At 34.3% G+C, this 15384-nt stretch overlaps 1 protein-coding gene across 2 annotated transcripts in view; it reads left to right on the forward strand.

Moving 5' to 3' along the window:
- The window catches only part of Hel89B (histone acetyltransferase 1), an 88536-nt gene extending 77246 nt beyond the window's left edge, over positions 1-11290 (forward strand). For both annotated transcript variants that reach the window (XM_081993493.1, XM_081993503.1), the window contains 3 exons: positions 3737-3958; positions 4016-4273; positions 9162-11290. In XM_081993493.1, the coding sequence (XP_081849619.1) occupies positions 3737-3958; positions 4016-4268 (475 nt within the window). In that variant the 3' untranslated portion in view covers positions 4269-4273; positions 9162-11290. The remainder of the gene's footprint in view (positions 1-3736; positions 3959-4015; positions 4274-9161) is intronic.
- Positions 11291-15384: the final 4094 nt, after the last annotated feature.

The raw sequence follows: 15384 nt of genomic DNA on the forward strand, positions 1-15384 counted from the left end.
AGTGCAATTGGTCCAAATTGACTTCCAACATGAAATTAACACATCCATCAGCTCCGAGGCTTGGTGGAAAGTTGAGGCTATATTGTTAGTTTGATTTGGTACATAACTACGTTTTACGTTTATTAATTATTGTGTATCGACTTGTTTATTAACGTCATCACAATATATGTATGAAAAAAACAAACAGCTTTACAGGGTGTCTCTAAAAGGTCTTGACAACGCTCTAGCGTAGGTAGATTGCATCAAAATAAGTCGTAACTAACCACATTTGCCTTAGCCAATAAATTGATTGTAAGGGCGATAGAGAGGGTCAAAGATTGTAAAAAAGTGTATGTAAACGTGACGTAAAAATGTTTTATTTATGAAAGTAATCATCGATGGACTCAACCCACATAACGTAAAACTGCGTTTCAATGCATATAAATTGGAAAACTTAGTCTGAAATGTCGGAATTTGTAGTTTATTTACAAAAAATAAAGTTTTTTTGGTAATTTACAGGACTTTGAAAATGCGTAAATAAATTAAAATCGACAGTTTTGCCGCGTATATGACGTATACGGCTTTCAGCAGTTTTATTGGCTATGGCTGTCTGATAGTTGACAGAATCTTCCGCTGATTTATAACCTCAAATTCAAGTCACGAGTGAAGTCCGCAGAGTGCCATGTTACCAAATAACACGTTTCAAATCACCACACGATAACTTTTTTAGTTCACACAAAGCGGGCATAGTAAAAGCTGACGATAGAAGTAGCTCCTCGCACCTAATTGGTTGAAACCCGTCTACGTCATATCTAGCGGGCGTTTTAAATGTTACCATAAAATTTGAATTTTTTTATTTAATTCTTGTATGTTAGACTTAGTATTTTGAAAAATAATAAAATACTCTCTTTTTCGGTCCTAATCAAATATGAAATAAAAAAAATATGTGGGACCAGCCACATTTACCAAATATTATTAATCTTATGCACCCATTACTTCAATTGCATGTATTTACAGTAATAATGTGAATTAAAATCAATTTTAACTTTTATCTTTGACTGTCTTTATCGCCCTTGTTATCCTTATTAAAAAAGCTCATTTTATTTTGTTTCTTCCTAAATAATAGATGGTACTCAAATTCACTATGGCTAACAAGTTTAGTGTCGCCTGCAAATTTTGCATCCCTCGTCCCGTTCTGGAGATAATAGATTTAGTCGAATACGAATGTTTTCAACTAGTTACAGTTTTAGATTCGTAGGACTGCAAAATGTATTATGGCCAATAGAGATTATAAAACTTTTTAAAATTTTGAACCTATTTGAAGTTATAATCATTAATTATTCTCAGTCGTTTTGCATAGTTTTCAGTGTGTCCAAGATTCGATTCTCTACACAGGGATCCCGCGTTTTGTAAGTACTACTGCAAAGGTTAAATGAGGAATGTTTTAGAGATTTAATGGGCAAACCAACACCGTTTTGACATCATTACATTTTTGCTTGGTTCTGTAGTTATTTTCGAAAAATTTTCCAAAATATACTGAACAGCGTGTTCGGATTTAGTATGTTTTGACCGAAAAACCCCATTTCCCGGCTAGATAGGAAAAAACTAGTATACATGTCTAGAGCTCGATTTTTGAAAACAGATTTCGATAACTTGTCAGTTTGCTGCGCTAGAGGGCGTTTTTCGAATCTCGTCTATTTTGAAAACACCTCACAACTTTTTTGTTTATTAAAATATTGAAGTGTAACACAAAAACATTCTCAAGACACTCTTTCGATGTGATTTCAGTGGCGTGCTTAGTTTTTTGCTACCGTTTTCTCAATAATTGACATAACTTTCTGATTTTAAATGGAATTTATAATCGAATATAACTTTAAAAAATGTCTATTTTTAAACATTTACTACGATGTATGTCTATAATTATTCCTACAAATAACTGAACTATGAAGTTAACTTGCAATGAGTAACAGATATGGACCCAATAACAAGTTACCTTTTGAGTATTTTCACACACATTAAAGTATCTAACGACTAAAGAACTAATTTTTAAAGTAACGGTAGAAAATAATTAAGAATAAAATAAAGAAAAAAAATTTAAACTTTCACTTTAAAGTTAAAAACATAGTAATTTTAAACATTCAGTGTTGTTATAGAAACAAGAAGTAAATAAACGTCACTTTTGACAGCTGATGTCAAAACCTAAGTCAAAGCAACTTGAATAAAAACAAAAAGTTATAGCCAACTGTCATTTCAATTTAAAATAATAAAGTTAGGTAAATTTTTGAGAAATCGGAATATATTAGCAAAAAATCACATCTAAAAAGTGTTTTAAGAAGGTTTTTGTTGCAGTTTTTAAAATTGACGATACTTGAAAACGCCCTCTAGCGCCGCGAGTTGACAATATATCGAAATACGGTTTTTGTCATTGATCTTTTCTCAAAAATCGAGCTCTAGACATGTATACTAGTTTTTCCCTATCTAGCCGAGAAATGGGGTTTTCCTGTCAAAACATTCTAAATCAGGACACCCTGTATTATCTCTAATTTGAAACATTTTCGAATTTGGCTTGAACGTTATTAGAGCAACTTTTTAAGAACTATCTTCCTGTGAACTCCGTTTTCAATTCCGACGTTTCGGTTCTGAAATATCATTATCAACTTCATTTTTTTAAGGCCGCCATTTGGTTTTTAAATGTTTAGAAACTTAAAAAATACTTTATTTTTAATAATATTAATTTTTAAGTTGGCTTTGACTTTGGCAGCAGCCATTTGCAGTAAAAAGTAAAATATTGGTCAGTCAATGTCATTTTTTTTAGAACATGTCCAAAATAATTTTTAAAAATACATAAATAAATGGCTATTTATTTTCTAAAATATGATATTTTTGTTTATATGAAAAAAAGAGATGATACTTTACTTTTAGAAAAACTAACCAAATGGAGATCTAGTTTTCGCATTCTTTTTGGGATTAAGAAGTTTTTATGACAGATTAGGATTAAGTTCCGTTTTTAATAAGATTAGGTTTTCCGTTAGTGCATTTGCTTAGTTTTTTGTTTCTTTGTCCTTTAATAGTTCTGTATAACATACTTGTTTTTCATATGAACAAAAACTTCATATTTTATAAAATAAAACAAACATTTATTTAGATAGTTTTTGACTATTATTTTGGAAATGTTTTACAGAAAACGACTGACTAATTCAGCACTATTTTGCCTTTTACTGCAAATGGCCACCAAAATCATGTCAAAATTTTTGACAACATGTAATATACCATATCAAAGCAAAAAACGTGCGTTTTTAACTAGATAAAAAAAACAAAATGGCGTTTATAAGAAAAAAATAAGTTGATTTTTTCTGCACTACCCTTGTAACTAATCTTGTTTAACAGGACAAAACACAAAAACAAAGAAAAAATGGTTTTATATGTCAAATTCTATATAAAATGGTAAATGTCTGTGAAACGGACAAAACTTGTCGTATAGTTCAAAAAATAAACAATTTACAGGGTGTTTCATTTAAAATAAGCGAGTTGGTATAACTGGAAGTGCCACTTTGAAAATATTTAAGATAAACTGCCCTCATCGACTTCGTACGTATACTTTATAATACCAAATTTTCAGAATTATCCTCATTACGGTTTTCCATAATGCAGTTTTGGTGGACCACCCACTTAGACATAATTATTAACTAATTTAGTCTTTAGTCCTTTTCTGTTTTCGTGTATAATTTTCTTTATAATATTCCTATTCTTGTTTCAGATTCAATAACGATCCTTCAATAGATGTTCTCTTACTAACTACGCAAGTTGGTGGTTTAGGTTTAAACCTCACAGGTGCAGACACCGTAATTTTCGTTGAGCACGATTGGAATCCAATGAAAGATTTACAAGCCATGGACCGCGCGCACCGAATAGGTCAGAAGAAAGTTGTTAATGTATACCGCCTTATCACCAGATCAACACTAGAGGAAAAAATTATGGGGTATGGCATAAAAAACAAATAATTCCAGTTCATTTTTGTAACAAAGTCTTTGAATAGATTGCAGAAATTCAAAGTTCAAACCGCCAACACGGTTATTAGCGGAGAAAACAGTAAATTGGAAACGATGGGAACGGAACAGCTGTTAGATCTTTTTTCAAATAAACCAGGCAGCGGAAAAGACGGCTCTGGTGCATCGTCTGGATCGAGTAATGGGATCAAAGCCGTCCTGGATTCCTTGCCAGAATTGTGGGAGCACAAACAGTACGAGGACGAATATGATTTGACCCAGTTTATGTCTAAGTTACAATAGAACTGGTAAGTAAAACAAAAGTTTGATTTGTACGCAGTCAGAATAATCCAAGGGTGAACTCATCAATTGCGCCGAATTCAGCGACACGTGCCCTCCAAACTGCAGTAATTTATTCGGGACGGGGTAAGCTCGAATTGGGTCATCCCCGTGGTGACCTAGTTAGCGCAAAAGTAGATTACTGGGGCAACAGGATTCGGCGGCACATCCGTTTTGTTCCAGTTTCCTTTTTATTCTGTTTTCTATTGGCGCAAAGGAAAATTGCCAGCTGCGAAGTGAAGGCATTGTTTACAGTCTCAAAGGAAATATAAGTTTTTTTTTTCAAAGTAGGGTTGATATCAAACTTTCTCGGGAATGTAAAAAAACGTGGCTTGCGGGTTTTTGCATACTTTTCAAAGGAATGTTTGAAATAGCCTTTCACATGAAACATTTTATTCACGGACCGTCGACTTAAAGGAAATGTCCCGGAAAAGTTTATTCACGCATTAAATTATCAACGATTTTGGTGGCTATTTTAGATCAGGGGAAGCTCCAAATTTTGTATGATTTAATCAAAGCCTCCAGCGTATTTACCCAGCTATATCGAGTGAGTTTATTTGTTCGTCAATCGGTTTATTAAAAAACAGGTCCTAAAATACAATATGTTACTAAACACGGAGTACAGTATACCAGGGTATATCATAGGGTATTGATAGGAAATAAAATAACACGCGGCTCCGTCACACACAAATTAAATTCATCATCATCTGCTGTCAACGTGACAATAGTCATCACTTGCGATTGTTCGGTTTGGTACCAGACAATTTGACGGCTATTGCAGAAATCAAAGTAAATTGAGATTGAGAGTAAGGCAAAGTTTTCAAGCTTCATGGAGCGAGTAGAAAGTTTTTGACGTCACAATGGCGTAATTTTGACAGTTGGTCAAACTGTTCGCTCCATGTAGCGGGGAAACGAATGCGGCCTAAGTATCATAGTAATTGAGAGTAAAGGTACGAGTCCACTGGATACATTTGTATCGCAACAATGTTGTACAAGATGCTGGGAACATGTGTTTCCTGTGTACACGTGTATCGCCGCAACACAATTTTGGTTGCAAAACATGTTTTTTCGACTACTGACTTTGAAAGTACCTCATGTACGCTTCCATTTCAAAGCAGAAAGTGGTTATTTGCCGCACGTGTACAGAAAGGGAATCATTTTCTGTCCTAAAGCGTTTTCGCTTCCTACTAACAATCTACCCATCAACTTTTTCGGCGTTTTCATAACAACGCTTGACATACCTGTTTGAAATAAAGCCATTCCGTCAAAGTGATATATCGGTGACAATGAGTTCGAGCTACGAAAATGATGTGAATTATCCTTCTACTCCACCCTACAGCAGTCGTCGAAAAAATATTGTCTATATTTCGAGCCGAAAGTACTTTTGCCGCTTTTCCATGATTTTCATGTGCAAGCGGCAAATAACTACTAACTTTCCGCTCTTAATATAGAATATACTATTATTCGTTGTTTAGACAGGAAACATATTAGTTTCCAACATCTTGTACAACATTGTTGCGATACAAACGTATCCAGTGGACTCGTACCTTAACAATGTAATAGAAAGGTAAATCAAAATATTTAAGAATAACACTGTGGACTTCTACGTCGCCTAAGAACAATACATTCAAAACATTTTACTTTGATTTTTGCTATACAGGATAATTCAAATTTGACCCTCCCTATTGGGAACTCGAAAACTATAAGAGATACGAGCAAGTTGAAATTGTTGCAAAGTTGCGCATTTTAAAACTGAACCAAATGCGGTTTTAAATATTTAAATTTTTCCACTACTTCCGAAGATATCCTAAAAAAACTAAAATTTTGTGTTTGTTTTTTTATGTATTTCTAATCTTATTTAAAGAGATATCCCAACACTGAAAGCACATTTTTATTGGCACTTACTCACCTATACGATAATGGTTTCACATTAATTGACAGTACCTGTCAAACGCGATTATTCGGTCGACACTACTTTCAACTAATGGCTATTTATGTAACCAGTTACGAAAAGATCGATTTTGTGTAACGAATGAATGTTTGTAGGGCGAGCGCAGCGAGGTCCTACAATTTGAATGAGTTACACAATAAGACATTTTCGAAACGTGTTGCATACATAATTTTTTCTAATTTTGACCAAAAAGCTGTGAAAACCATCTTTTAAAGTGATTTAACACAAATATTCACTTTCATAGCACCTTGTATAAACAGTGACAACGACATGTTATGATGGATGTCGCCCATATGTTTCTACGGAAATGCATAAAAACAGGGAGTGATGAAATGAACTTTTCATAACTAGTTACATAAAGTGATACTTTTCGTAACTAGTTACGAAAAGTAAAACGTTTTGTCACTCTAATCAGTTTTGAAAAGTGTCACTTTATATGCCAAAATTAGAAAAAATTATTTTTTCAAATGAAAAACTTTGTTACTCACTTTCATCCTATTATTTTTATTTTCATATTCATTAGAAATTGAATAGGAGCACTTTAAGAGCAAATTAAGTAGTTTTAGGTTCCTAAGAAAAAGGTCATCATTTTGAAAACTTTATTTAATTTAATGTAAAATGTTATTTAGTGTTTAAAAGTGTAAATTAGATTAACCTTGACTTTTTAAAAACACCAAATTTCAGCACAAAGGAACCTTTTTCGTAGCCTACTATACTAACCGTCGCGATATTGCATTTAAGCCTGTCAAATTTTTTTCATGCAGAATACGAATGCGTTGTCTGGTTTGCTAAAGTTTTCAATACATGTCACCCTTAAAAAATGACATTTACACAAATGACGCTTTACGTCACATTTCTACCATTAACCTTAACTAATTAAGACAGTTGAAGAAATTTTTTGTAAAATTTATTTCCAAAAAAATATTCAATAAAAGTTACTCCTCATTGAGGTTCATACAAAGTAGAAATAATTTCACACTACTAACTCAAACCGTTTTCGAAACATTTGCTATAACTAGCCGAAAAAAAAAATCATCTATCCACATCCACGTCCTCTAGCTGTCAAACGGTGCATTTTATCCCGGTTTTGTCAACGTCGCGTGATAGCTCCACTCATTAGCTAGTCTATACGGAATGTTTCAAAAATCAAGTGTTATTTCTTTGGAAAAATGCACCGAAATTTTGCCCAAATGAAGGTTTTTCTAGCTTACTATACTGACCGCCGCCATATTAGATTTAAAAGAGTCAAGATGACCATTTTAACTAATATTGGCATGGAGAACACGAATCTGGTGTCCGTTTTGCTGTAACTGTCTGCCTGTAACTTTTTAACATTTTTAAAGACATGGCAGTCATGGCACCAGTGAAATTTTAGTCAAGTTTTAAGTAAACAATGTTATGTGCGGCTGTTGCCTACGGTTAATTTACAGTTGGCTTCCTTTCATATTATTAATTTACTAAATCTAAATTTGAATTTTTTTCGGAAGTAATCGGAAAATCGAAAATTTTAAAACGGCATTTGGTTCAGCTTTAAATTGCGCAACCCCAAGATTTTAGTATCTCTAATAGTTTCCGATATCCCAATGGTGGAGGTCGAATTTTAATTACCCTGTATACCAGGTTTCCAGAAAACCCTGGACATAGGAGATGAACATGGGAAATCAGTTTTTAATTTTTTGCGCCTGTACGGTTTATTTAATAGAGAAACGCTTTAGATAAAAATTGTAGAGCACATTTTCGGCTATCAACTTATATTTTTTTCAATACCGTAGGTTTGATCATTAAGACGCAAAACGGCTCTAAAATTCCGTAATTTAAAATTTGCTTCAAGCGGTCGTTAAGGAACATTCACTTGCCGCAAAGCTACCAATCTCTCAAAATTATAACAAATCGCCGTAATTAGGTCAAACCTACGGAGTTGAAAAAATTACAAGTTGATAGCCGAAACTGTGCTTTACAACTTTTATCTGAAGCATTTTCCATTAAATGAACCAACCGTACAGGCGCAAAAAATAAAATCTCCTGTGTCATGGGTAGGTAATGGGTGTTATTATCTATTCAATACTAAAAATGATAATAGTTGGCAACAGAATAACGTTTAATGGACAGTATTCGTATTGTCATATAGCTAATACTGAGCGTTTAGTTGCTGTGCAACATCTGGTGACATCTTTATTCAATTTTATGAGTTAGAAAGATGTCAGATGTCACCAGATATTGCACAACAACTATCATTTCTGGCATCCAGTTGACTATACTGGAATGAAGGTTTTGTTCTTTGGTTATCAAGCCCTATAGCCTCTCTGATGAGCAGTAATACGGCAAAACCGGTCAGAGGATTGGGATTGATAAACAAAAAACAAAACCTCACCATTTTCAACTGAGTGTTTAGTTATAATGTGACATCCGAAGATGTCATATTTAATATATGATAATTAAGTATCAAAAAAAAAAGTTTTCAGAAACAGAAGGGTACATATTTGGGTCCATCTATCCGTATAAATATGACGTGGTATAAATCAAGTGTAATAACTGGAATAAAAGGCAATTTAAATCTGAGTAGAGCGAAAATGATGCACAATGTTCTTATCATCATCTGGAGAGCAGTACGAGTTTGCCCAGCTGGAAAAACTTTTCCGGAAAATCGTTTGTTACCCGGACCGCGGAAATGTGGGTTAAAATGTCAAGGTTAACGGGCGCCGTACGTATGACCCATTTCAGGCACGAGCTGCAATCTCGTAGCCCGGGCCTTATTTGGATGCGCTTTCCGTAAAATTTTCGACACGTGCTTGCAAACTTTCTACATTGCTTTTTGTGCGAATTTAATGTCTGGAATCCTTTTTACTGATTTATCAATATCCTGTTTTCTATTTGAAATAAAATTTGATTGAACACGTTTATTTCAGATATCACAATCACGAAACGTAAAGCAATACCAGAGTGACTTTGATCAACCAAAGACGTATTTGTATCACTACTTTTAACTATATTATACATAATGTTGTGTATGTAGAGTATTTTGTGTATACAGTTATACTTAATTATTTGTTATTCATAATAATAGTAGCCATAAAAGTTGTGAAAACACTATTATTACATTATTACAACCCCCCGAATTTGGTGGTTGGAAAAAAACTACACTACCCACTATAGAACATTACAATTTGATCTAATTATTCATAAAGCTGAACGCACCATAACTTTCACCAGGTTCAAGATGTTTGTACAGGGTGGTCAAATATATTTTACAGGAAGAGGAAAACATGTTTGCATGTTTGAAATTAGTATGTTTGCTCCTGTGCAACTAAACTTATGGTATAGTTCTTCTTCTAGTGCCTATTTGTTTCGAATATTGGCGACCATCCTGGCTATGATGACCTTGTTGACTGCTGCTTTAAACAGTTCTGTGGTTGTTTTTGAATACCATGTTCTTAGGTTCTTGAGCCATGATGAAAAAGAAGGATTTTCCTGGCCCTCTCTTTCCAAACACTTTTCCTTGGAGGATGGATTTTAAGAGTTTGTATTTGTTGTCATTTCTCATTATATGTCCGAGATATTCCAGTTTTCTTCTCAAGTGTTTTCATCACCTCTTTTTCCTTCCCCATTCTTTCCAGTACTGTTTCGTTGGTCACTCTACCCATGATATTCTAAGGATCTTTCTGTATAGTCACATCTCAAAGGCTTCAAGCTTTCTTCTAATCTTAATTGAGGTTAAGGCTTTTGAAGAGCATAGACATTTTGATGAAGGCATCTCTTGCTTTTTCTATTCTACATCTGATCTCTTGTGAGTGGTCCCACTGTTCGTTTATTCTGGGTTCCCAGGTAGACAAGTTTGGATATCCGTTCTATTGGTATATTTTTAATAAATAATTGGTAATTTTCTTTCTTTTCTTTACGTATGACCATGAATTTCGTTTTGTTGATGTTCATTTTTAGCCCATATCTTTCACTTACTTCATTAGCTGTTGTAGACCTTCTATACTATCTGCAAATATGACGGCATCTGCATATCGGATATTATTCAGCATTTCACCGTTTACAAGAATTCCATTATCATCGTTTTCCAGAGCCTTTCTAAATATCTCTTCTGAATTCAGATTGAATATCAGAGGGGAGATGTTAAATGTTAACTGCCTCTGTTGTTTCATCTCCAGCGTTGATTTTTATGGTGGCTGTCTGGTTCCATTACAGATTTTTTATAATCCATTCCGGTGCCTTTCAGCACTTGTATCATCTTCTGGTGTTGGACTTTGTCAAACGCCTTTTGGTAGTCCACAAAGCAGGTATAAATGTCGCAATTCATGTCCCTCCACCGTTGTAATAATACTTGTATTCTGAACAGTGCTTCTCTTGTTCCAACTCCTTTCATGAAGCCAAATTGTGTGTCTAGATTGTATATAACAGACGAAAATGGGTTTTAATTGAATTATAAATGAAAACCTTTTAGTTTGCGGGTTCGACTTATTTGCAAATATAGTGACAAGACCGGAAAGTTGAATTTGCATAATGTTTCTTCAGTAATATGGCTTACAATACAATTTTTGCAAATGATTTGGGAAAGTGTATATTTGATTCAGATCAACCCAAAACTTTTCATTCTGAAGAAAAACATTAACGCAAACTTAATTTTTTTCAAACCTTTATTTATGTTTATCTTTGTCTTTTTCGGATTTCCAATAATTAGAACATAAATAATGTTTGAAAAAATTAACTTTACGTTTATGTTTTACAATTGTCATGTAGGCTGTTGTGATTATATAAACTACAGAGTAACTTAGTAAGCTGTAGAGCATAACTGTAAAAATGTTGAAACTTTATATTTGTTCGTTTTGAAAGGTTTGAATCTGTCATGTTTCGTGAATTTAAACTGGAAGTTATTATTTATTTTTATTACTAAAATCTTTACATAAATATTAGTATTCATTCCGTTGATTTCTAAGAAAACCTTTTGTGTGTATATGTTAATTTATTATCACCATATTATTTATGCTGTATGTTTTTTATTTTAACTTAATAAAACATGTTACTCCACAAAGTTTGGTTACTTCAGCGTCAAAAAGGCTACCCCCGCAGATTAGCATTAATGTAATGTGACATAATGACATAAAAGTAAATAAAGTATTAAACACGTATTTTTTTCAGTGCTTTACTATCCAATCCTTTATCCATTAACGGGTTTAATGCAGAGTGTTGGATGTCTAGCTGAATCCTTGATATACAGGGTGGTTTATCGAAAATGTACCGCAAGACATCACAGAGTGGGTAAGTATATTATACTACTCTGTAAACTAACTGTTTCTCAGTTGATTCATTGTTGAAAAAATGTACCTTTTGATAACGCGGGAAAGTGTTCATTTTCCGTGTGTTGTCTTTAACTGGTAGGTTTTCCCGTGAGCTGACAAATACTTGTTGTTTCTTGCACAAAAATTAAGAATTAAGTTACCATTCATTCAATATGGACTGAGTTTGGATATTGCTTTTATGTTATAAGCTCAAACCGCAGCTAAAATCGGTTAAAACACTCAAATGTCATAACACGACAACTGCTTGCAGGAATTATATACCTATTGTTTTGCAAATAGTAGTTTTTAAGAAAATAAAGAAAATTTATTTTTTTTAATAGAAAAGATAAAGTTGGTAAGGCTTGAGTTTTTTTATTATAGTTAGTTCTAGTAGGCTTGTCTTAATAGTATTACATGAGGCAGGTAGAGAACTGAATAAGATTACAAAAAGATGGGTTTCTATTTAAAAAAGTTGGCTTTGGTATTATAACTTTTTTTTTGGGTCGCATTTCTAAAATGCGTAGCTAAAAACACTGATTTTTAAAAAATTATATGCTATAGATTTGCCTCTCACTGTATCTATAGCATTCTATAGGTTGAACATGGCGACGTTACGAGTCAATGATACTCTCAGAGAGAGACAAGGCTGCATTTTAACTCTTCTTCTTTTCAATATAGTGAATACATTATTACGAAGATTCCTGAAGAGTGGCCGCAGGAAAATGAACAACCTACGGTACGCGGATGATACCCTGATAATAACGGGCAATAATTCATTAATACAATGCAGAGGCTAGATGAACCCAGGCAGACGGTACGGACTGTTGATGATTGTTGACCGTGGTAATAACAACACCCCTGATATTACAAATGTCGCTGATTGTTATCAAGTGGACAATCACTTCGAATTTCTTCAATCTGAAACTCACTCGTATCTGGAAGGACACTTCCATCACAATACTACCAAACTCAGGCTTTTAGAAAGTTCAATGAATTATGCAGCAGAGACACGGACAGTGAAAATGGCCGGCCGTCGCAGAATTGACGCTCTAGAAATGTGGTGCTTCAGAAGAATGCTCCGAATTCCATGGACAGCACACCGCACCAACGAATCAATTCTGAGACAACTGCGAATCAAACCCAGACACTTATGTCAACCAGCATTATTTAAAATACTTTGGACACACTGCCAGGAGATCAGAGGCATAAAGGAAAGCTGATCATAAAAGGAAAAGTAAATGGATGAAGACCAAGAGGACGTTCACCGTCACGAGGGTAGACCAAATAAAAAATCTGATAGGAGAGCTTGCAAGATGCAATACATCATGCCCAAGATAGAGAATCTTGAAAGCAGAAGTTATTACAACTTCAGTCAGGATGCGGGAAAGTATCTCTTTTCGCAACATATATTCAATAAGCATGTAATAATAGCTTTATCATACCGGGTGTAACATTTAACTTGAGACATCTCAATATCTTGAAAAATAAGCACTTTTCGAAAAAATGTTTAGTATCAAAGTTGTATTATTCCGCGGGGGAAATACATTGATGACAAAATTTGTATTCCTCTGCCCCTCCATGTGGGGGGAAGGGGGGTAACTTTCATTTTTTAAATGGCACCCCCAATTTTTTATTGCAGATTCAGATTCTGCGGCTAAAAACACGTGGAATTTGTTTAAAACATTTTTTACAAAAAAAAAACTTTTTTATTTATTTTTTTTATTTATTTTATTTTTTTCATTTTTTTATTTTATTTTTTTTTTGTTATTTATTACACCTATGTATCCTTAGCAACGACGGTTTTTTAAGCAGATTTTACCAAACAATCCGGTAAGCCATGAGCGAAAAAAAAACAAATTTAATTAAAAAATGTAAATTAAATTTTGTCGTTTATAGCGCCATCTATCGTTAATACAAAAAAATGTTTTAAACAAATTCCACGTGTTTTTAGCCGCAGAATCTGAATCTGCAATAAAAAATTGGGGGTGCCATTTAAAAAATCAAAGTTACCCCCCTTCCCCCCCACATGGAGGGGCAGAGGAACACAAATTTTGTCATCAATGTATTTCCCCCGCGGAATAATACAACTTTGATACTAAACATTTTTTCGAAAAGTGCTTATTTTTCGAGATATTGAGATGTCTCAAGTTAAATGTTACACCCGGTATAATAGCAATGATGACAGCTATATCAGGCCGAAACCTATCCCTCGGGCCATAGGCCCTTGGACTTTTCAGGACATTATGTTCTTTTTAACGCCCTTGGTATTTAAATAGCTATATTTACGCAGCTGCAATTAATGTTGGGTCTGCCACACTATACCCGTGTGAAAGAAACAATAAAAAACTCGTTTTGATACAGTACCGCACTGTTTTACCAAATGTGACATGACATTTTACAAAACTAGTCTTTTGGTGTTTCTTTCATACGAGTAGTGTGGCAGACCCAACATTTATGGCGACCGTGACAGGACTTGTTTGGGGAAGATTTTTTGATTGAGCTGTTGGCGTAAGTTTCAGTCTCAAATCTGCCAATTCTTATAAAACTGTATAACCATCAACACTCTTTTGAAAGCTCCAGAGCTTGATCGTGAGGCAATCCGAGTACGTATAGACATTGTCAGAGAAAAACTAGTAAACTTAGGAAATACAACAGTGAAATATTCAAGATGCTTTTGGCTGCTGACAGTAGTGAACAAGATTTAAGTATAGAAATAGAAAGTTGTTATGATTACATTCGGCGTGAGAAAGATTTAGCTATTCGGTGTGATAATTTGCTGCAGATACGACAACCTACGACAATGTTACTCAAATATCAGGTTCATCCAATGTTGCAAGTAATAGAAAGTTTAAGTTACCTACAATCTAGTTTAAGAAGTTTGACGGTACCTGATTCAGGCCACAATATCTGGAATTCGAGCCCTAGAAGAGAGAATTACAGCAGAATTATTGAAAGTTTAAAGTCACGTTTTGGAAGAGAAGACCTCCAGATAGAAGTGTACGTAAGGGAGGTGTTTCGTCTCGTATTAAGCAACGCAACTACAAAGACCAAAATTGTTAGTTTTTCTGAATTATATGATGGGATTGAAACTCAACTAAGATCTTTAGAGACCTTGGGAATAGTTTAAGAAAAGTAATCAGCCATTCTCTTTCCATTGATAAGAGTCATGTATACCAGATGAGGAGTTGCTCAGAGTGTGGCATCGTTTTTCAATGAATCAATGTTTTGACGCAAAAGAAGGGGCAACAGCTGATGGTAAACTAGAAGGTAAATCTTTGTATGTTCGAATGAAGAGCGCTCTTATGCAGCTTCTTCAGAGAGAGGTTGAGAATGAGCAGAGAGTGTCACTTGCATCAGAGGGTTTTGGTCTGACGAGACAAAAATCAAATAGGCCTGATATATCGAGTACTGACTTTAGAAAGGCAAAAATGGATGGTGGTAATATAGCAAAGCTGCAGGGTTACTGAACAGTTCTGAAGCAAAATGCGTTTTTTGTAATGGACCTCATATAACCGCCCAGTGCCAAAAAGTTAGTTCTATGACTTTGGTTGATAGGAAGAGGATTTTGTCTGACAAGAAGGCATGTAAGTCGATGCAGAGGGTACATAAAGTGTTTAATTTGTCAAAGACGCCATACAAATTTAATGTGTCCCCAGTTAAAATCGAATCAAATGAATCAAAATCAGGAAGAGATTGACAAGAAAAATAATGAAAGTGAGGTTCAAAATGTGAGTGTTACCCAACAATAGTGCATTTAGCTGGTAACAAGAGTTGCAGAGTGCGAGTTTTGATAGACACTGGGTCACAGAGAAGTTATATCTTAAAATCCACTGCAGAAAAGGTTGGT

The sequence above is a fragment of the Ips typographus genome, linkage group LG1 (genome assembly GCF_016097725.1).
Source record: "Ips typographus isolate SLU linkage group LG1, UJ_Ityp_2.0, whole genome shotgun sequence".
Classification (NCBI taxonomy): domain Eukaryota; kingdom Metazoa; phylum Arthropoda; class Insecta; order Coleoptera; family Curculionidae; genus Ips; species Ips typographus.